Source organism: Piliocolobus tephrosceles, chromosome 5 (assembly GCF_002776525.5).
Source record: "Piliocolobus tephrosceles isolate RC106 chromosome 5, ASM277652v3, whole genome shotgun sequence".
Lineage (NCBI taxonomy): Eukaryota > Metazoa > Chordata > Mammalia > Primates > Cercopithecidae > Piliocolobus > Piliocolobus tephrosceles.
Window position 1 is genome coordinate 9,995,085 of NC_045438.1, and position 23,608 is coordinate 10,018,692.

Here is a 23,608-nt window from a genome sequence, read left to right on the forward strand (position 1 = left end):
CCTTTTTTTTTTTGAGAGGGAGTCTCACTCTGTCACCCAGGCTGGAGTGCAATGGCACAGTCTTGGCTCACTGCAACTTCCGCCTCCTAGGTTCAAGAGATTCTCCTGCCTCAGTCTCCCAAGTAGCTGGGACTACAGGCGCATGCCACCACACCAGGCTAATTTTTTTTGTATTTTTAGTAGAGATGGGGTTTCACTATGTTGGCCGGGCTGGTCTCAAATTCCTGACCTCGTGATCCCCCCACCTTGGCCTCCCAAAAAGTTGGGATTACAGCCGTGAGCCACTGCACCCGGCCTCAAAAAAGTGTTGTTCAAAACTAAACTCTTCGTGTCTCCATTACCCTGACCTGCCCTTCCCATAGTCCTTCACATTCTAGTAATGGCAAATTCGTCATTACAGTCTGTTCGGGACAAAACATGTACATCAGCCTGGATTTCTTTCTTACTCTCATTCCCTATATCCAGCAAATCCCATTGATTTCACATTCACAATAAATCAAGAATTCAACTACTTTTCATATGTAATCCCAACATCCTAACCCAAGTCATCATCATGGCTCAACTGTATTATTGCAATAGCCTTTAAATAGCCTCCCTGCCTCTTCCCTTACCTCTTTCACTACGGTCTACTCCCCACATCACAGACGGAATAAGTCAGATCATGTCACTTCTCTGCACAAGTCCCTCCAAATTCTTCCCCGCTCACTCAGAGAAGAAGCCAAAGTCTTTGTACACAATGATCCCAAAGGACCTATATAATCATCCTCCCCACAGCCCCTACATTTCTGACTTTATTTCCAGCTATGCTCTACCTCTAACACTTCATTCTAGTCTATTCCTCAATGAGAGACGTACCTTCTTCCTTTCCATTACTCAGTTCCTGTTTCTTCTCTCTGCCCTGCTCCTCTACATTAATAGCTGCCTGGCTTGCCCCCTCACATCCCAGATTCTGCTTAGATATTGTCTTGTCAGTGAGGCCTCCCTGATGACCTTATTATTATTATTATTAGACAGCATCTTGCCCTGTCACCCAGGCTATAGTACAGTGGTGCCATCTCGGCTCACTGCAGCCTCTGCCTCCCAGGTTCAAGAGATTCTTGTACCTCAGCCTCCTGAATAGCTGGGATTATAGGCGTGAGCCACCATGCCTGGCTAATTTTTGTATTTTTAATAGAGACCGGGTTTTGCCATGTTGGCCAAGCTGGTCTCGAACTCCTGACCTCAAGTGATGCACCCACCTCGGCATCCCAAAGTGCAGGGCCATACCTGGCCCTGATGACCCAATTTAAAATAGTTTCATCCCACTTTTCTCAGCTTGCATGTTCTACCACTCCCACACCCTCTCTGCTCTATTTTTCTCCAAAGTATTTACCATGCGACCTACTATTTCTCTTATCTGATTGCTTATTCTTTATCTCTCTTCTACCTTTCTTCAGTTAGATGTAAACTCCACGAAGGCAGGAACTTTTGTCTGATTTCTTTTTTGCTATGGAGCCTAGAAAAATGCAGCTTGCAAAGTAGATATTTGAAAAATACTTGTTGAATGAATGGATGGTGAATTTAACATCTTATTTCGATTATTAAATATTCAAGGAATAAGGGATGTGGTGGACAATGATACAGGAATCTTTCTCCTAAAGATCTGGAGTCTACACTTGGCATTTAAAGCTAGATCATTCTCACTTGTAGAAGGAGAAAGAACCATATATCAATTTCAAATCATAAGGCACTGTGAAAATTTGAAGCACTATTATGGTTATGCCCTCTCTACTTCCAAAGTTTCTTCTGAAGTCAGTCGGTTTCCTAAAGAGAGCACGTCCAGGATGCACTTTCCATTATAGAGCTTTTGATTTAAAATCTCACAGACTAGTTTCTACAGCTGCTCACACAGAGCAGGTTAGAACAGATTTTTACACTTCATTCTGTGTATCTTCCCACCATGCTGACAGCAATCCTGATCTTAATGGACAGTTCCTTTGTGGTACTGGGAGTGGGGGTGGATGTACGGACACAAAAGTCAGTTTCTTAGGCCTCCTTTTTTGAAAGTTGTTCCATTCTTCTTAATTATATCATTTCATTAACAAGTCCCAGGAGCTCCTATGTTATATTGGTCTCATCAACTGAGCTAATTGATGTTGACACCGGCTGTTCTCTATTGAATACATTACCGGGAGCATCTATCACTTTGCTTTAGCGCTGATGAAGTAATTATCCTATTAGACCCAAAGGGAGGGCCACGGCAGAGGCTGGTCAATAATCCTTGTTAGATCAGGCTCTCATCTGTTTGTTTCACTCTCCATCAGGCCAACCCACTCATTGCTACTATCATCCCCAAATGCTTCCTGAGTCCGCAGTTCGTGAGTACAGTCCCTGCCCTTGGGGTTAACAGAGCTTGCATGAGAAGCAAGGGCTTTTCCAGCCTCCTAACTGCCTCTTAGCACTGACCTCAATTCCAGGCCCCATCCGCACCAGAAGATCTTCCCAAAATTCAAATCTGAACACTGCAAGAAGAAGTTGACATATATTATGTACGGTTGGATTCATTTTTGTAAAAAAAAAAAAAAAGATGGAATAGACAAAATGAATATGTATGAAACATATATATAAAATATATAATAAATATGCAAAGTATAAAAATAGATAGGATACATTAATATAGATGTCACAAAAGTCTGAAGGTATTTACACCAAAGCATTTTCAGTGTTGTAAGTTATTGCCCCAGAGTAGAGTATGATTTCTGGTAACGATTATTTCCACCTTTTCTGATATATATAATTTCTTTTCCTTTTTTTTTTTTTTTTTCTTGAGACAGAGTCTTGCTCTGTTGCCCAGGCTGGAGTGCTGTGGTGTGATCTTGGCTCACTGCAGCCTGCACATCCCAGGTTCAAGCGATTCTCCTTCCTCAGCCTCGCCGAGTAGCTGGGACTACAGACGCATGCCACCATGCCCAGCTAACTTTTGTATAAAAACTGCAAATATACCAGATAAAGTAAATATAGTAAGATTAAAAATTACATATACTAGAAAATTAGCTGGACATGGTGGTGTGTGCCTGTAACCCCAGCAACTTGGGAGGCAGGAGAATCACTAGAATCCAGGAGGTAGAGGCTACAGTGAGCTGAGATTGCGCTGGGCAACACAGCAAGACTCTGTCTCAAAAAAAAAAAAAAAAAGAAAGTTAATGCAAATAGGATCATGTCGTTCCTATGCTTAAATTTATTCACCTAAAAAACAGTGAAGACAATTTTATGGTAAGATCAGTCAGAGATGCAAGCACCAGCTCTCCCCCACCCTGTACCCTAACTGGTACTCATGGTGGGAATGAAACGTGTAAGAGGGACAGTGTCTCTTTTTCTGCTGATTCTCCTCTCAGATGGAGATTCTCTTTTATGAATGACTTTGGTGGAAGTTCAGGCTGTTTGAGGAGGTGCAACAGCACAGCAAGTGTGCTAGGAGAGGATGGAGACCTTTTAAAAGTTGTTCTTTCTCCCATCAGTTCTATTGGGTTTTTGTTCAGGCTGTAAACACTAGGACTAACAGCTCCCAGTGTTCAGATTTGCAGTGGGGAAGGATCCTCTGTTACTTACTGGGCTGGGATTGGCGGGCAGTGCTGAGAGACCAGTAGGAGGCTGGGGAAGTCCTTTCTTTTCCTGCAGGCTCTGTGGGCCTGAGAGCAGGGATGGTACCCTGTGAACGGGGGGACTCAGACAGCATCTAGAAATCACATGGCTTTCCCACCTTCCCATGTTGTCATGGTCCCTGATGTGTCTGTTCCTCTGGTTTATTTTATTTTAGTTTTTCAAGACAAGGTCTCACCCTGTCACCCAGGCTGTAGTACAGTGGTGCGATCTCACTGCAGCCTCGACTTCCTCCCACCCGAGGTTCAGGTGATCCTCCCACCTCAGTCTCTCATGTAGCTGGGACTACAGGCACGTAGCACCATGCCTGGCTAATATTTTTTGGGGGGGGGGGGTTGTTTGGTTTGTTTTTTTGTTTTTGTAGATATGGAGTTTCACCATGTTGCCCAGGTTGGTCTCAAACTTCTGGTCTCAGGTGATCTGCCCGCCTGAGCCTCCCAAAATACTGGAATTACAGGCATGAGCCACCACGCCCAGACTTGTCTGTCATTCTGCATCTGCATTTCACTCCCGGAGCACCATCCTTCCCCTCCTCCCATCAGTTCAGACTCAGCCTGGTTGCCCTCTTCTTCTCAACCCTCCCTGACCTCCCCTGGGTAAAAGGCTTGTTTGATATATTCTATCAGAAACCTTTCTGCACTTCCTCTTTGAAGTGTATCTGGGTAAAAGGCTTTTTCGATATATTTTATCAGAAGCATTTCTGCACTTTCTCTTTGAACTCCTGTTAATCATTGCATTCCTTACAGATCCCACCAGACTCTTAAAAAACTCCTTGACAGTCAGCTGGGCATGGTGGCTCACGCCTGTAATCCCAGCACTTCGGGAGGCCGAGGCAGGAGGATCACCTGAGGTTAGGAGTTCGAGCCCAGCCTCTGGTCAACATGGTGAAACCCTGTTTCTACTAAAAAATGCAAAAATTAGCCCAGTGTGGTGGCATGCGCCTGTAACCCCAGCTACTCAGGAAACTGAGGCAGGAGAATCGCTTGAGCCTGGGAGGTGGAGGTTGCAGTGAGCCTAGATTGCGCCACTGCACTCCTGCCTGGGAAACAGAGTGAGACGCTGTCTCAAAATAAATAAATAAATAAATAAAAAGTTTTTAAAAACCCTTGACAGAATAATGTTTTTAACATTTTATCCTCAGCATCTAAACCTGGTGTACTGAGCTATTTAATAAATGATGATTAAATAAATAGTATATGAATAGATGGATGGATGAAAGAATGAATGAGGAAGAGTGCTGGTAGCATATACTAAAAGTCAAATGAGTCTGTGACTGCAGAGGAAGCATAGGTAGCACATACTATTCATGTGCTGGGCAAAAGGCTGAGTAACAGAAGGAAGAACAAGTTTGTTGTTGTTGTTGTTGTTGTTGTTTTATTTTTATTTTTTTTGAAATGGAGTCTCACTCTTGTTGCCCAGGCTGCAGTGCAAAGGCTCGATCTCGGCTCACTGCAACCTCCACCTCTTGGGGTTCCAGCGATTCTCCTGCCTCAGCCTCCCAAGTAGCTGGGATTATAGGCATGTACTACCTCGCCCGGTTAATTTTGTATTTTTAGTAGAGATGGGGTTTCTCCATGTTTGTCAGGCTGGTCTTGAACTCCTGACCTCAGGTGATCCACCTGCCTAGGCCTCCCAGTGCTGGGATTACAGGCATGAGCCACCGCGCCCGGCCTAGAAGAACAACTTTTAAGCCCTATCCACCTCCTAGCACTCTCACTGCTGCTCCTCCTCATAGAACCTGAACGTCCACCAGAGTCGTTCATAGAAGGCAATCTTGGTCTGAGAGGACAGCAGGATCGGCAGAAGAAAAGAATCACCATCTTACACTTTCCAGTCCTGCTACTTGAGTGCCAGTTAGAGCCCTCATTGTGGGGGATAGCTCAGTTCATACTTGCTTCTCTGACTGATCTCATCACAAAATTATTGTCACTAGTACACAGTCCCCACAACAATCCTCTGTCTAGTTATGTCAAGATTAGCACCTACAAATTCAAAATAGCATCTGACGTGACTTTCTATTTACAGAAGGGCACATGGGATGTGTTAGTAACACCCTTCTTAGGGCTTTGGATGCTGAGGACAGGCCTAACAGCCAGGCTCTGAAGGAGTAGGCAGCCCTGATATTTATCTGCTGATTACCACATTAGGGGTCTCAAAAGGGAATTCCAGAAGCTTCTTTTGATAAAACCTCAAAACCATCAGATCTGCTGCTGCCAGAACCAAAAATAGCTTGGCCTAGTTGGGAAAGTATTGGTCTGGGAGTTGGATGCTGTGGGGGCCCTCGTTTGCACTAACTGGCTTACTGTCCTTGGAGGCACCGTGAGCATCTCTGAATGCCTGTGCTGTCTTCCATGCATTGTGGATGAGGGGGCAGCACCCCTTTCATCACGGGGCAGCTAGGTGTCCCAAAAACGATGACAGCCATGAAAGGACTGGGTGAACACCCAGCCCCAATCCCAGGAGGCAGAGAAAGGGAGAGTCGTGATAGGAAAGCAGCCGCACCAGCAATGCTTCCCAGTTGTCCTGGTGGCAGGGATAAAATCCTCCTACACTCAGTCATTTGGTGGTCCGGGAGTGGCGCTTTGGTGAGGAGGTAACTCGCCAAAGGGTACTGCTGCCTTCTAACTTGCTGTAAATTAGTCAGCCGTGCTCTCTCCTCGTCTGCTTGACCTGTGACTCTGTGGCCCATGACTGCCTCATTCTTGGTGAATGCAAGGAAGGGCCCAGTAGCAACCAGAAATGTGAATGGCTGTTTTCAAACATGGGAGGTTACCTACACCAGGATAAATAAAATGGTTGCCTTTCCTCTTTTAGAATAGTCATTTTGTTCTTCTCTAAGATTTGAAAATATAGTAAGGCAGGTCCCAGAATAACACTGTTTCTTTCAATATTGCTTTGTCATAACATTGGTGAGAAAAAAAAAAAAAAAATCAATTCCTGGCTGAAGCCACTGTCTGTGTGGAATTTGCACGTTCTCCCACGTGGGTTTTCTCCAGGTACTCCTGTTTCCTCCCACGTCTCAAAGATGTCCTCGTTCCCTTGTATGTCTGCATGGTTCCAATCTTACTGAGTGTGGCTGTGTACGTGAGCACGCCTGGTGATGGGATGGCCTTCTGTCCAGTGTCCCCAGCTTGAACTCTGAGCTGCCAGGACGGACTCCAGCCACCCCACACTCTGAGTTGGAAGAAGCAGGTTGGAAAATGAATGAATAATGAAGAAAAATTATTATCAAATAAAAATTCATGTAGTCTACAGTGATCATACAGGCGCATGACAATGAACTATGCTGCATGGAAGCATTCAGCGAGCCCATCGTATTTGCTGTTGGATTTTTTTGAATTGCCTGGTGGTAGGAGGTACTTCTTACAGTTTTTTACTTTTAAACATTTAATCCTTGCTTTAACCCACAACCACTATGACTGCTGTCACTCACTGATTGACCAAACATTGGGTAAATAATTCACTTGTTTTTATTAATCTTTCTGAAGTGTGTGTATAGCTCACATTTATTTTCACATTTATCATTATAAGCATTTTGGTCTTTATTTAGAAGTTTGGTGATGTTTTTGTGACCAGAACTGTGTTATAGGAATTTAATAAATCTTATTTATATCAATTAGCCTAAGGTGAAATTGGCTTCATTGTATGTTATTTTGCTTAAAGTCACAGTTTCCAAGAACATATAGATAATGTTAAACGAGGGCTTATTGTATAATTAAATGGTATTTATTGAGCTCTGACTCCGTGCTGGTCTGTGTTAATGTTTATTTATATTCTTTCATTTAGTACCCATAATAATTCAGTAAAAATGTTACCGGAAAGGGGTTTCAATCCAGACCCCAAGAGAATGTTCTTGGATCTCACGCAACAAAAAATTCCAGGCGAGTCCATAGAGTTAAGTGAAGCCAAGTTTCTTAAGAAAGTAAAGGAATAAAAGAATGGTGACTCCATAGGCAGAGCAGCCCCAAGGGCTGCTGATTGCCTATTTTTATGGTTATTTATTGATTATATGCTAAACAGGGTGTGGATTATTCATGAGTTTCCCGGGAAAGGAGTCGGCAACTCCCGGGAACCTAAGGGTTCCCCCCTTTTTTAGACCATGTAGGGTAACTCCCTGATGTTGCCATGGCAGTTATAAGCTGTCATGGTGCTGGTGGGAGTGTATTTCAGCATGCTAGTGCAATATAATTAGTGTATAATGAGCAGTGAGCACGACCAAGGTCACCACCTTGGTTTTGGTGGGATTTGACTGCCTTCTTTACTGCATGCTGTTTTATCAGCAAGGTCTTTGTGACCTGTATCTTATGCTGATCTGCTGTCTCATCCAGTGAGTTAGAATGCCTCACCTCCTCGGAATGCAGCCCAGTAGCTCTCAGTCTGATTTTTCCGAGCCCCTATTCAAGATGGAATTGCTCTAGTTCAAACACCTATGACAAAAAGGCATCATTATACCCATTTTACAGGAGAGGAAACTTTCAGAGAGAGTAAGTTACATGCCAAGCTCCCAAAACTACTACATGTAGACCCAAGATTTGAACTCTGTTTTATTTTATACAAAAATTCATCCCCCTGTGTATTATGCCATTTTGCCTCAAAAATAATAATAGTACCCACATAAAGAAGATGAAGAGGAAGAGCTGGGAGCACATATTTAACCAAAAATAAGAAGTCCATAGGTCTTGGACGAAGACCAGCACTGGGCCTACCAGCACTGGGCAGGCAGACAGAAGAGGGCCCAGATTAAATTAAAAGTGTGTGATTAATTGGCAGCTAGTAAAGAACAAGATGAAATCCTTCAGAAAACAAATATGTGAGTTTTGGTGTGCTGAAGAGATCTATATCTGAAGTCAGAATATTTCATATATATCATGTATAATTAATATTATTGTTTATTTAATGTTCTTTTAAAGGGAGAGTGGGTTGGGATAATTGAGCATAATCTGTTTTGTCTCAGAGTCTGGCCGTCTTTTCTCCCAGTATCAGTCTCTCGACTAAACCAAACATGTTTTTAACTTCTCCCACTTAATTTAGTAGGTTAACCTAGTCTATGTAAAAGAAGATTATCATAATTTAGTTTCATAATTCCTTGCAATACTATTTTAATATTTTAAAATCAAAATATCACTTTGGAATCTCTAAGAATTGTTGTGCTTCTTTTGGCTTTGGTTCTTTTGTATCATACAATTTTATCATTTAAAATCAAATACCTTACCATCAGATTTACCTGGGCTATAGTAGTAATTTTACCACTTACCCATGGCCAAATGTGTATGACAATCCCTACTTCACAAGATTATCATAAAGATGAAATTAAATGAGACAATTTTTTTTTTTTGAGCCAGAGTCTTGCTCTGTTGCCCAGGCTGGAGTCAGTGGTGCAATCTCAGCTCACTGCAACCTCCACCTCCCAGGTTCAAGCAATTCTCCTGCCTCAACCTCCCGAGTAGCTGGGACTACAGGCGCCTCCCACCACGCCTGGCTAAATTTTGTACTTTTGGTAGAGACTGGGTTTCACCATATTGGCCAGGCTGGTATCAAACTCCTGACCTCATGATCTACCCACCTCGGCCTCCCAAAGTGCTGGGAGTACCGGCATCAGCCACTGCACCCGGCTCTAAATGAGACAATTTATGTAATTTTTTTTTTTTTTTTTTTTTTTTTGCACATGAAAGGCACTCAAAAAATAAAAGTGACCATTTCTTTCACCTCTGAATTCATGCTTTTTATTTTGAAGTTGTAGTATCGTGTATATAGATTAGTAAAAGAGAGCTTTGGAATCAGTGAGGCCCAGATCCAAATCCCATCTCTGCTTTCCACCAGCTGTGCGGCCTTGGGCAAATGTCCTAGTCTCTCTGAACCTCGCTTTCTTCTTCTGTAAAAGGAGATTAATGGTATTTGCAGGAATGCTGTGAGGTTTATAAATAGCATATGCCAAGTATCTGGCACATGTTAGGTGCAAAATAAATGGTTTTGCTTATGCTTACATAAAATGACTTTTGTTCTATGAAATGGAGCTAATGATTAGGTTTGATGAAAAGGCTGTATTTATTTATTGCATGATTAGATTATATAAAAATGCTTTATTTCACCTAGAAGCTTACCTGGGTGTCATTTTATGGTTGTCTCATCTGACCACTTTTAAACCATGGTTGGATCTTCCGGAAATGTTTAGAGCTCATTATGAAGCCAATGTAAACAAAGGTACCTATCAGCTGTTGCAGACACTATCCCATCCACAGGGGCACCCCTGACATAACCGTAGCCCAACTTCACCCTGAAGTCTTGGAAAGGTTACATGATTCAGACAGATGTAGTAGGCATGAGATTACAGGCCAAGAGGAAGAGGCTGGGGCTGTGGGCAGTATATTTGACAGGCTCCTACACTGCAAGCCTTGTTCCGGGTCCCTTACAAAGCACCTCTTTAGGATGAAAACAAGATGTTCTTTGTAAATAAAAGTTCATGCATTTGGGTAATGAAGTCATTTTCCAGCGCTGCAGTGAAAGATATTCTTCTCCCAAGCCCTCTGGGTGAGGACTGTCGGGAGGAAGAGGGGTGGCCAGTGAATCTCCAGAGAAGATATGAGCACAAAGAGTGCAACAGTCTATCCCTAGAAAAAAAACCGAGAAACCGTGCTCAAGAAAGTGGGCACCCTGACCCTCCGCCTTCAGAAATAATGTACCTCTGGTTCCTGCCCCTGGAATCCCTTTTCCACCCACTTTCCTGCAAACTAGCGGGGGCCACATAAAAGATCTATATAAATACAGATAAGACATCCGGTACCTTGACTACATAAATAAGAGTGGTGAGGAAGCGGTCACAAAAGCTGAATATTCTTCTGGAGCCCTTGGAGGGGCTCCAAACTGAGAGGGGAGGGAAGGCCGCAGGGAAAGGCGGACCTCAGTGTCTGAAAAGCCAGCTTAGAGTGGGAGGGTCTGGAAGTGGAAGGTAAAAAGGGAGTGGTGAGAATGAATGTGAGAAGGAAGCCAGGACAGCGCAGTCCCCAGTACCGAACGGCCAGGGAGAGGAGGTGGCCTGGCGCTGGCGGGGCTCACCCCAATCCGTCTGCCCGTTGATGCCGGACTGTAGGCTCCGTCCATCTGTAGGTTCTTGAGCCAGAACCTCTGGGAGAAAGAGAAAAAGTGAAAGAGGGAGAGGGAGAGGGAGAGAGAAGGGGAGAAGGGGAGAGAGAAAGAGGGAAAGAGAGGTTGGGACTCTCCCTTACTCTAGCACTTTCCCTTTTTTCCTAAGCTGCTGGTTGCGCTGCCACCTCCGGATACTGCACACGGATTGGAGGGAAAGTAAGCGAGGCACCGCCGCACCACGCGGGGGACCCACGGAGACCTACAGCGCCCGAGCCCTGCTGGATGTCAGCGGAGAAATGGCTTTGAGCTCAGCCTGGCGCTCGGTCCTGCCTCTGTGGCTCCTCTGGAGCGCTGCCTGCTCCCGCGCGGCGTCCGGGGACGACAACGCTTTTCCTTTTGACATTGAAGGGAGCTCAGCGGTTGGCAGGCAAGACCCGCCTGAGACGAGCGAGCCCCGCGTGGCTCTGGGACGCCTTCCGCCTGCGGCCGAGGTACAGTGTCCCTGCCATTGCCACCCTTTTAGGGCACCTGCGCCCCCGCGGGCTGTGCCACACTCGTCCTTCTCTCTCTCCGCCTATTTCCTCTTTTCATTGCCTTGAGAGTTTCACCTGGGCTAGGTCAGTTCGGAAACTTGAAATAGTTTTCTTTTGTAAGTTGCATTTGGATGTAGAGAGTTGAAAGTTGAGGCTTCGGAGTGTGTCTGCTCAAACGGGCAAGAGTGCATGTGTTGTTGGTGCTCTGAGTTCATCTGCTAGACTCTCACCGGGGGACTGCAGCAGCACATCGGTGACTTCTGCCACTTGCGTGTCCAGTAGTCATTTTGTCAAGCCACAGCACTTAACGTGTGTGCCCTGTCACTGGCTTCCTGCTCCTCTGCGCTGTTAGGACAGTGGGAACACGACTGCAGGCTTTCTGTCTCATATTAGGCAAGAAGTCTTCTGCAGCAGGGCAGGTGACGGGGTGAGTGAGAGGGGCTGGTCATGAAGGAGCTGTTAGGAAACTGCTGAGAGGATACCTTAAGTAGAAATGAGCCACTGTATTCCAGAAACAAGACGTTTCCATTAAAATCAAGCCTCAGGATATGCTATTGATAATACGTTTATTGAAAGAGCTGCTGTTTGAATATCTTACAATAGCTTTTAAGTTGGAAACAAAACCGGAATGTAGAGATCTGGTAAAGGAAAATGAATCCAGAACAAGTGATTTAAGAGGCCCCTGAACTGAAACAGACAACAGCATGTCCATTGCATGGGAGATGCTGAGAGGGAGATCAATGAAGGCCCCTAAGTTCATGGGAAAGGAAGGAGCAAGTGACCTAACAAAACAAACACCACACTCTATAGCTATGGTTACAGCAACTGTACAACTACAACAGTTATGTGGATTGACGCCATTTCTAACATCACTGATGCATGGATTATCGCTATGAATTCTGTTGTTAGTACAATTATAGTTATTAATTATTGATGATTAAAAATAAGGTGCATAAACATGGTCCTTCTTCAGAGTGAGCCCTACTCACATGCCCCAAAAAAGAGAGAGAGTGGACAGGGTCAGAATATACCAACTTCTCACTGTGGTATAAAATGTAGCCTCCATGAGAAAGAGGGAGCATGGATTGTGGTCAGCTTCATACCCAGAAACTTGGGGAGAAGCCAGACCAGGAGGGATTTCATGCAATGGGAAGGCTTTGCTTCTCTACAGGCTTGGAATGAACCCCAGGGAAGCATTATCTCCACCTGTTGCTTTGAGCATGGAAAGTTCCTGAATGAAATGCTTGACTTAAGAGTAAGATTGGCAGATAAATTGCAGGACACTCAAATCTGAATTTCAGATAAATAATGAATGAATTTTTATCACATCCCAAATACTTCAGAGGACATGTTTATACTAAAATTTGTTTTCACTGTTCATCTGAAATTCAAATTTATCCAGGCATGCTGTATTTGTGTCTGTTATGTCTAAAGAGACAAGCCATACACAACTGTTTTTTTTAACTCTCATCCCACAAAAAAAAAAAAAAAAAAAAAAGGAAAGTAATTTTTTGAGCTTTAGACAACCTTAAAATTAGTGTTCAGACCCCAGGAAATTTCTTACGCATGCTTATGTTTGGTGACATAATAGGAAGGCAGCACAGCAAAGTGTTTTAGATTTCAGGTTTTCAGTCTGATGGTCCCAAGTTGAAATTTCAAGCTCTTTGACCTTGGGCAAGTTACAGATCTCCAGACTGCAGATAAACTGGTACTGACAGAATTTATTGATGCTTACTTCATACCTCATACTGTTACTGTAATGAAATTAGATAAAATAGAGTGCTTAGCATAGTGCTTGACGTAGTATAAATGCTTTATATATGCCAAGAGTTGTTATAATTGTTACTATCAAAAATGTGGATGATCAGATTTTAAAAAACCCTTATTCAAGAATATTCCTTAGAACCTTATGTCTATGGTTTTCTTTTACTTAATGTTATTGTATCTGTTTATCTATATTCTTCCAACTGGAAAAAAAAAGTCATATGGTGAATTAAATTTGTAATATTATCAGAGTCTAATAGGCTCAGAATGCCAGTGGAGGCCTTCAGTTTTGAAAAACAGAAAGAAGATATTAGTCATTCCAGGAAGGTCAAAGTATATGGTGTAGAAAGGGTGAGATTGAGGTAATTATGTTCCCACTGCATAGTTTCACATAATGCCTCCAGTTAGCCTGCGGTCCCATGGCGATCCCAACGCCCCACCATCAGGTTTCCCATGCTCTTTAGAGCAGTAAGCAGACCTTAAACCAAATACATTCCGGAGACTTAATAACATGGTACAAACACTTTACTGGATTGGCTCAGGAGATGGTATTTGTGTATATACGGAGAGAGAAAGAGAACACAGACACATTATTCATGGGAGAGGTTCAATGTGTGGATGGGAGGATATTCTAAAAATACATTTTTACTTGGATTTATATGAATGGTTATTCTGCAATTCTCCTTCAGAGGGAAGGAAGAAAAATATTAAGGCGAGCATGGAGCAGTGGGAGGTGCTTGGCTAAAGGCCTTCCTGAGGTTCTCCTAAGCTCCTCAATAGGCCAGCTTGTGGACTCTCCATCCCTGAGTACTTGGCCCAAGACACAAACTCTGACATGCTGTATTGCTCCATGTGAGCTGGGGAGCAAATACATGAAATATGCACAGAATAAAAGGATGGCGACTGTTGGCTGACCAAAAAAAAAAGTCTCCTCTTTTCCTTGTAAAACAAGCCAAAGCTTCCCCCGAGATGCAAAGTATTTGAAAAGAAGAGCACCTGTGGGTAACTCCATACTAGTTGTGGGGAGGATTTTCCCACCTTTGCTTCTTGACAATTAATCTACTGAGTCCATTATTGCTGAGTTTATGGTGAGAACACTGATTCTCAAAAGGGAAGACTGGGCAGTTTCAATAATGATAATCAGTATTCTAATATTTCACATTAAGGAAAAGAAAGTCTATTCATTCCACCATGCACACTATAGCAAGAAAAACGAGGCCAAAGTCTTCTTGACCAATATAAATATGGTAGATAGGGAAAAGAACTGGAGTGAGGGCAGGAATGAAGATGGGAACAACCCCACAAGAAGCCAGTAACAGAATGTCCTTGGGAAGAGTGAGATCCTTGTCCATGAAAAAGAAGCAGGAACCAAACAAGGTCAAGAACATGAGGTTGGAGGTTACACTGTGCGGCTGGAAAGAAGCCACACAGAGACTGAGAAATTGAGAAGGCAAGGACTCTGCTGACAGGGCAAGGTAGAAGGTGGTGGAGGGGGTGATGGTGCTGTTCCTGGCTTTCACAGATAAATGAGAGAATAAGGGATACAATTGACAACATTGAGTAAATGCCCCTCAGAGGGGAAAAGAGGAATTTCTCTCCTAGAAACCTCAGCTTTGCTATTGTCATTATTGTTGTGTTAACTTCACTCCAAGAAGATCAGTGCCCATGAATGCACCCTACACCAGAAAAACTGACTTGCTAAAGAGAAACTCTACAAAGCAGACTAACTCTGAGGGACTTTCCCTTTTGACTCTTTTCCGTGTTGATACATGACCCCATGTCCCAAAGCATTGTTAGGCTCCTGCCGTTGAAAGATTGCAGAATGTTTAATAAAAATATTTTAGATCTCTTTAACCATCTGCTTTCTTTTTTCTTATCTTGGTCACTTGCTTTGAAAAAGGTCCCATGGGATCACACTAAGACCTCCAGTTGCTAGCCTGGGTTATCACTCTCTACTGATGTTCTAACAATTCTATTAGGTTATCTGAACCCCTTACACGCAGTCATTATTTCATTCATTTATTCACCCAACAAGCTGGTTTGGAGTCTTACCTCAAATGGAGCAATAAAATAGGCACAAGGAGGAATAGAAAGAAGCATAGTCTCATCTTTGCCCTCAGGGGTGAGCAATTGAAGAGACAAAAAAAAAAAATACGTGGCCATTATATAAAGAACAATGTACTAACATTCTATAAGAGTGGCTACAAGGTAAGTGCCATGCAAGGTAATGTGAAAAAAGTATTATTCCTGAGCTAGACCAGTAGGGCACAAAACTTACTTGCCAAACACCAAAATAGGCTTCCAAAACCTTATTTTAGAAGAACTGCAATATGGCGGCGGTGGTGGTAATAGCTAGAATAGCATGGCTCACAGCTGACACTCGTTGAGTACTTACCACATGCCAGATATGGATCTAAACACTTCCCATGAGTAATTTCCAGTAACTTTCATGACAAGTCAATGTGACTGGTATCGTTATTATCTCATATGATACACATAGAAACCAAGGCACAGAGCATTTGCCCAGGCCCCTACTTGTAAGTGGCACAGCTAGGAAGGAATTTATAAAAGCAGTTGAACTGTGCAAAAGTAGCTAGGAAGAGGTGATTAGATAAATAGAAGTATATATAGGAATACTTCTAGTCAAAATTTTGGGAATTCCTTTTTTTTTTTTTTTTGAGACAGCGTCTTGCTCTATTGACAGGCTGGAATGCAGTGGCTTGATCTCAGCTCACTGCAACCCCTGCCTCCTGGGTTCAAGCGATTCCCCTGCCTCAGCCTCCCAAGTAGCTGGGATTACAGGTACGTGCCACCATGCCCGACTAATTTTTTGTATTTTAGTAGAGACATGGTTGGCCAAGATAGTCTCTATCTCATGACCTTGTGATCCACCCGCCCGGGCCTCCCAAAGTGCTGGGATTACAGGTGTGAGCCACTGCGCCCGGCTGGGAATTTCTTAAAATGAAGAAATATGAAATGCAATTTAAAGACCATTTTTGCAGTGCTTGTTGGATGAGTAGCATAAGTTACAAAAGGTTGAGATAACTTCGCTTCCCCATCTAGTCTAATAACCGCGTTTTAGAACTACTCATGTAAGGAAGAAAAAAACTAATACTTGTTGACTTGTACTATGTCCCATCAACCTACATGAATTATCTTATTTAATACTAAATAGTGAAAATTATACCCATTTTACAGATGAGTTCATTGACATTTAAAAGTGGTGAGTACCTTAACCAAATTTTCAAATTCCTTTCTCTGCTTTCTGTATACCAGGGAGTCTCCCTGATAGAGCACTTTTTTTTTCAACTATAGAGTCTTCTTATCTTATTTTCTCTTTATAATGATATTCTAGTGTGTGTCCTCCACATGATGCTACAGTCTATCTTAAAAGCTCTTGATTTAGATTAATAAGTAGGAAACTCATAATAGTATTACCTAAGGAATACCTAGTCTATCTTATAGAATTCATTATAAAATTGCTAAAAAATAAAGAATTTCATTCCCTGGTGTTCCAGAGTTCTTTGATTTAACCAGAGAAAGTTTTTTCTTTTAATGTGATAAAATAAATATAACAGAAACTTTGTCATTTGATTTTTTTTTTTTTTTTTTTTTTTTTTATTGAAACAGAGTTTCACTCTGTCACCCAGGCTGGAGTGCAGCGGTGCTATCTTGGTTCACTGCAACCTCTGCCTCCTGGGTTCAAACAATTCTCCTGCCTCAGTCTCCCAAGTAGCTGGGACTACAGGTGTGTGCCACCATGCCTGGCTAATTTTTTGTGTTTTTAGTAGAGATGGGGTTTCACTGTATTAGCCAGGATGGTCTCAATCTCCTGACCTTGTGATCCGTCTGCCTCGGTCTCCCAAAGTGCTGGGATTACAGGCATGAGCCACTGCACCTGGCCATTTGAACTATTTTTAAGGGCACAGTTCAGTGGCATTGACTGTATTCACGTTGTTATAAAACCATCACCATGGATCTCCAGAACTTTTTCATTTTCCCAAACTGAAACCCATTAAACAATAACTTCTGATTAACTCCTTCCCCCAGCCCCTGGCAACCACCATTCTACTTTGTCTGTATGAATTTAACTACTCTAAGTACCCCATATACATAATCATGCAATACTTATCCTTTTGTGCCTGGCTTATTTCATTTAGCATAATGTCTTTGAGACTCACCCATGCTGTAGCATGTGTCAGAATTGCATTCCTTTTTAAAACTGAATAATACTCTGTTTATATGTACACTATGTTTTGTCCATTCATTTGCTGATGGACATTTGGGTTGTTTCTACCTTTTGGCTACTGTGAGTAATGCTGCTACGAACATTGCTGTGCAAGCCTCTGTTTGAGTTCTTGCTTTCAGGTTTTTGGGGGTGTATACCTAGAAGTGGAATTGCTGGATCATATGGTACAGAGGAAGTTTTAAGCCTCAGAGTCTTACAAGGGCCAGGTGAAAAAGAATTGAGTGTATCTAGCATAGTAAAGAAACGCATCCTGTGAGTGGTGGCACTCAGTAACAGGAGATGGAAGGATCCCTCTTCCAGAGTGGCAGCCACCTTTCAGCATTGCCAGGTCTTCTGGTTTTCTTTTGTTTTATTTGTTCTTTTTCAAAAGAAGACAGAATTTGGATTCATAAGTGAAATTGCTGACTCAAACACTTTTAAATACCCTGTAGGCTGAGTACATCTGAGGGCCAGATTCAGCCCAAAGATAATTTATTTGCAGCCTCTGTTTTGCAATATTTTGAAATTCACCTTTCGTTACAGGCAGAATATGGGCTTACAACCAGACAGATGTGCTGTGAATCCAGCTCCACAACTTTCTAGCTGTTTGACTTTGGGCAAATTGGACCATCTTTTAGATACTCAGTTCCTCTAATTGTAAAATAAATAGAAATACACTTGCCTTGCAAAATTCTTATGAAATTTAGATGAAATAATATATGTAAGCTGCCTAACACAAAGTTAGCTCTCATTTCTCTCAGTCTGTCCCTCCTTCCTTTCCCTAATTTTTCCACTCTCTACCTCTGTCTATCTTCAGGTAAAGCTTTGTACTATCTTGTTAAAAGTATTTTGTTATCAAACTCTTTACTTATTGCATAAATTCGAGTACTTTTAACTCTTGCTTAAAATTTGCTGATCATCCAACATTGGAGAAGAAGGCTGTCATTTAGTTTTTATAATCATTGTGTCTTTCATGGTTCTTTAAACAGCCTTTCCCTAGCAATAGGAGGATCTGAGCAGTTAAGAGAAAAGAATGCTAAATCCCTAGAAAAGCTAAAGAAAAAAGCCAACAGCGACTGGGCACGGTGGCTCACGCCTGTAATCCCAACACTTTGGGAGTCCAAGACGGGTGGATCACGAAGTCAGGAGTTCAAGACCAGCCTGGCCGAGATGGTGAGACCTCCATCTCCACTAAAAATACAAAAAAATTAGCTGTGCATAGCGGCAGGCGCCTGTAATCCCAGCTACTTGGAAGGCTGAGGCAGAGATGTGCTTGAACTAGGGAGGCGGAGGTTGCAGTGAGCAGAGATCATGCCACTGCACTCTAGCCTGGGTGATAGTGCGAAACTCCATCTCAAAAAAAAAAAAAAAAAGAAAAGAAAAGCAGCTTTGATATGACAAGGACAATACCTTTTTTCCCCTCATAATTAAATTATTAATTCTGACTTGTCACAGTTTCTTGATTTAAAATACCAAAAACATGCCCCTACTTTAGGGTTTTTTTCTGGCTTGTAGTAACCATATGAATATAATGATGGTCAGACATAATTTTGAGAACTTTGATTGGTTAAAAGCCATTAAAACCAGATTGCTAGTATATGCTTTGAATCCAAACCTTAGGATTTCCAAACAATCATATTTTTTACTAAAATAAGTAAATCTAGTCTATTGATGTCTAGTGACCATATAGAAGAATATTTACCTACTCATATTTGCAAAAGAGCAGCATTCTTTTTTCAACTGTTTTTCTTTTTTGCTCTTGGTGTGGTAAAGTTAAATTCTGGGAAATGGTTTACTAAAGGGAAGTTTAACCACAGATGTTTGTAATTCCAACTTAAGTTTCCCATCAAAGTCTTAATGAAATTCAGCTGCCAGCAGTTCAGCTCTGAATCTGAGTCTTTTTATCATGAGAAACTTGGGGGAAACAACATTCTGAAGCTGAATGGTAATGGGAAAATTTCCATATTCAGCCCAAATCCTCTCCATAAAGAAAAAAATACTTAAACATATTCTGTTAAAAGCGGGAGGAGAGATGGTGAATATAATTTGAGTAATATGCAAAATGACCTTCTTTTCACTCCCAGGACTTTCTTAGTTTTTATGTTGTGTTTTGGTGTAGGCTAGAGATCCGTGTTTACCTAAATGGAATGAAGTATATACATTTTTTACTTCATGAGAACTGATGAGTTAGAGAAATCCCGTAACAATAACAGCTGCATTAGCACAAGTCTTGTGCAAACTAGACCAGTAATCCAGGCTGTACTCTACAGCTAAAAGGACCCCTGACCATGATGCAGACTTTGCATATTAATATTTATTTTGAAATTATGCCATTTTGGAGTGGCATGATTGCTTCAAAGGAAATCAAGGACTCTAGGGATTGAAAGTACCTTCACTAAAACTTCCTTCACACACACAACTATTACATGGAACACTGTTGTCTATATACAAAGTGAAATGCAACATGGCATGCTGAACTAAGCAGCTCTAGAAAGCCAAATGTCAGTCCAAAGAAACACATAACATAGACACCAGCCAAAGGGAAGAGAAATGTCTAGTAAGCCTCAGCCCCTGGGCTGCTAGGACTGTAGAACCCTCTAGAATCACGGCACAGAGCCACAGCACAAATTCAGGGTCTGGGGCTGAAAACCCTGGCAAGCCTCTTCTTCCACAGCGGAGCTAGTCCAGGATGCCTTTCAAGCTTCATGGCTATATGTGTGTGTTTCCCACCTAAGTGTTACCTCTTTTCCTGCTGATCTATCCTGAGTCCTAGGTGGTTCTGTCAACCCCCAGGTCACAGATGAGGTGCTAAATGCCTGCTATTTGGAGATTAAACAGTCTGAATATCTGGAGATGGACTGCGGTTTCATTGTAGTACATGAATAATTGCCTCATTTTATATTGTTCCTTTGAAATTGTTGTCTGCCATGGTTAATGCCAATAGACACCCTGAAATTCCATTCATAAGAGACCTGAAGCCTCTCCTGCAGCGCAAAATTCAGCATAAAGGAGACCTGTTTGAATGCAGAGTCAGTGGGTGGTTATTACTGGTTACATAAATCTATCATACCTTGCAGCATGAGCCATGAAATCAAAGGAATCATAGAATGTCAGATTTAGAAAGGAAGTTTAGAGATTCAACTCTCTCATTTTGTAGGTGAGAAACCTAAGCTGAAGAAGAGAGGGGAGGTGTGGGTGCTCGACCCCGGACACGATGCCCATTAGCAGTAGTACACGTGCCACAGGGTAAACCCCCAAATTGGAGTTCAGCCTGGGAGGACACGTGGGTTCTTGGCTTCACACAGGGAGGATTTCAAGAGGCAGCCGACAGAGTAAAATGAAAGCAAGTTTATTAAGAAAGTAAAGGAATAAAAGGATGCCTGCTCTACAGACAAGCAGTCCCGAGGCCTGCTGGTTGGCTGTGTTTATGGTTATTTCTTGATCATATGCTAGACAAGGGATGGATTATTTATGAGTTTTCCAGGAAAGGGATGGGGAATTCTCAGAACCGTGAGTTTCTCCCCCTTTCAGGCCTTATAGGATAATTTCCAGACGTTTCATGGCATTTGTAAACTGTCATGGCGCTAGTGGGAGATTCTTTTCGTATGCTAATGTATTATAATTAGCATATAATGAGCAGTGAGACCAGAGGTGGCTTTTATTGCCATCTTGGCTTTGGCATGGTTTGGCTGGCTTCTTTACTGCATCCTGTTTTCTCAGCAGGGTCTTTGTGACTGTTACCTTGTGAAACCAGTCCCGCTGATCTCCTAGCTCACAAGGAACTGTGTCTTCTGGCTTTTTGCCTTATGTTCTTTCCAATTGTTTTAACGGACTGAATCATGCTAGCTTTATTTTATTTATTTATTTTTGAGATGGAGCTCTGTCACCCAGGCTGGAGTGCAGTGGCACGATCTCAGCTCACTGCCACATCCGCCTCCCAGGTTCAAGCGATTCTCCTGCCTCAGTCTCCTGAATAGCTGGGATTACAGGCGCCCACTACCATGCCCGGCTAATTTTTGTATTTTTAGTAGAGAGAGGGTTTCACCATGTTGGCCAGGCTGGTCTCGAACTCCCGACCTCAAGCAATCCACCTGCCTGGACCTCCCAAAGTGCTGGGATTATGGGCATAAGCTACCGTACCAAGCCTCATCGTAGCTTTAGAACTAGTGATTATCACCTGGGCATATCTAGATATCTTGTAAAATATATCTACTTCTAATATATTATTATTCTTTTACTCTTGATTTTTTCTGTTTATCCTTAAGTTGAGTCATCAGTAGGAGAGTCCCATGGAGCTGAGTAGAGTTAGACTATGAGTCTGTAACTATTCTGATTCTTGGCTCCATCACTAACAACCAGATCACCCTTGCCACGTAAAGAAACCTGGTCAGCTCCTCTACCTGCTGGGGCCTCAGTTTCTATCCTAAAAAAAAGTAAAAATGATTACTTCTAGCAACAAAATTCTATAATTATTTAAGAAATAGGTTAAAATTTATGCCAGTTAAAGGGAACCTGGGTTAAGATACTGAATCACACAGTCATAGCTGTTGTCCTAGTTAGAACCCAAGACTTTAAGAGTCCAGAGCCTGAAGGAAACACAGGGTCCTGGCCTGTGGAAGCGGGTGGGAGGGGTGGTTCCTAACAACTCCAGATGTGGGGCTGGGGCTGATCTGCAGCACAGGGTACCAACCCGGCCACAGACATGAGCCTCTCCAAGGTGACACAACAACGAGGCTTCCCAGACAGCCTAAATGTGTCTCCGTGTGGTCAATGAATGTTCATGGGTCTCCCATGCCAGGGTCCAAGGGTGCTGCCCCCTACTCTATCTGGACCCTCCAGAATGACCTTAAACCTATCCCCACTGCAGAGAGACAGCAAAGTAGACAATGGAAGAGATCAGGGACTGGAGACCCACTGAGCAGAGACTCATGTCAACACATAACAGTTCAGTGCCAAATGGCAGAGGGTCCAGAGAGGAGAAGATACTTTTACTCAATGAGAAAGGAAGGGAAAGCCAGTGACAGATTATTAATCATTATAAACATCAACATGAAATACTCACAATATATTCTACATAGTACAGCTGTCTGCTAAATCTTAATGACAATGTAAAGAATTATCTTGCTTTAGATTGGGCAGAACATGACATGTGGAAGCAAAAATCAGAATCGTTGGTGTGTGAGGGGATGTGCACTGGTGTCTAAATGCCCTGATTGTTGCTGGCTGTGGGGAAGAGGGGTCTAAAACATTGCTGCTGAAAGTGTGGTTCAAAGATGGCAGCATCAGCATCACCTGGGAATGTGTTAGAGATGCAGAATCTCAGGTTCCACCCCAGAATCAGAATCTACATTTTCACCATATCCCCCGGCTGTTCATCTGCACATTAAAATATGAGAAATGCTAGGCTCTCAAATACAGGTGGGCTTGAATTTTGAATGGACTTAGGGGAAATTGCAAATACAGAAAATTTCAAAAATGTTTTGATGTAATTATGGAGGAAGACCCAAAAAACATAAATTATGGCTAAGTCTAGTAAGGGGGTGCACAGGCTCACCCATGCTACCTGAAAATGTGTACTTCAGAATAAAACACAAGCCTCAAAGGAAACTGCTGCTTTGAGGCCTCTAAAGGAAGTTGATAAGGTAAAGTCACTTCCTGAAACCATGGCACACACATACTGGGTGCTCAGAATGTATTTTTTGAGAAAAGACATGAAATGACATGGCAGGTTTTCTTACTCACACCTAACTCTTCTCACCACCCATAGCCCAGATACCAAAAGACTGAAGACTCTGTGTCCTTGAAGGAAGTAGAGCAGAGGCAGGGGAAGAATTTACTTGGGGAATCTGCTCAAAAATAGGAGGTTACTCACACTTTTCAGGGAATAGTGGGATTGTGATGTTTTTCTTCGTAACAAGGGAGTCATTCTGATTCAGGATGTCTCTCCAGGGAGTGAGGAGTGCAGTCTGTATCATAGACTAGAAAGACAATGTTAGGAGACAGGGAAGACCTAGTTCCCCCAAATGAAAATTGCCAATTGCTATTCCTCCAGCTGGTCCTTTTCTAGAGGGATTGAAATCTGCAGGAAAGTGCTTTTGAGTCAGGTCTGTGTCTCCTCTATCAGAGCAGACGTCTTCATTCTCCCAGCAGACTTGAGCTATCCTTGAAGCAGCATTTTAGCTTTAATTACTAAGCACTTGATTAGCACTTACTGTGTTGCAAGTACTGTTCTAAGCACTTATGTGTATTATGAATTCATTTATTCCTCATAACAACCCCATGAGGAAGGCATTAATATTAACCCCATTTTACTGATGACGAAAATGAGCCAGATAGCAGTTAAGGAACTTCCGGTCATAGC

The 23,608-nt window shown here is 42.6% G+C and overlaps 1 protein-coding gene and 1 long non-coding RNA gene across 2 annotated transcripts in view; one reads left to right on the plus strand and one right to left on the minus strand.

Moving 5' to 3' along the window:
• Positions 1-23,608, minus strand: part of LOC111547318 — a 71,148-nt gene that overhangs the window by 42,787 nt on the left and 4,753 nt on the right. The window lies entirely within an intron of this gene.
• LAMA4 (laminin subunit alpha 4) overlaps positions 10,465-23,608 on the plus strand; it is a 147,741-nt gene continuing 134,597 nt past the window's right edge. The window contains exons 1-2 of the mRNA XM_023219040.1: positions 10,465-10,585; positions 10,889-11,213. Of these exons, the coding sequence (XP_023074808.1) occupies positions 11,019-11,213 (195 nt within the window). The 5' untranslated portion in view covers positions 10,465-10,585; positions 10,889-11,018. The remainder of the gene's footprint in view (positions 10,586-10,888; positions 11,214-23,608) is intronic.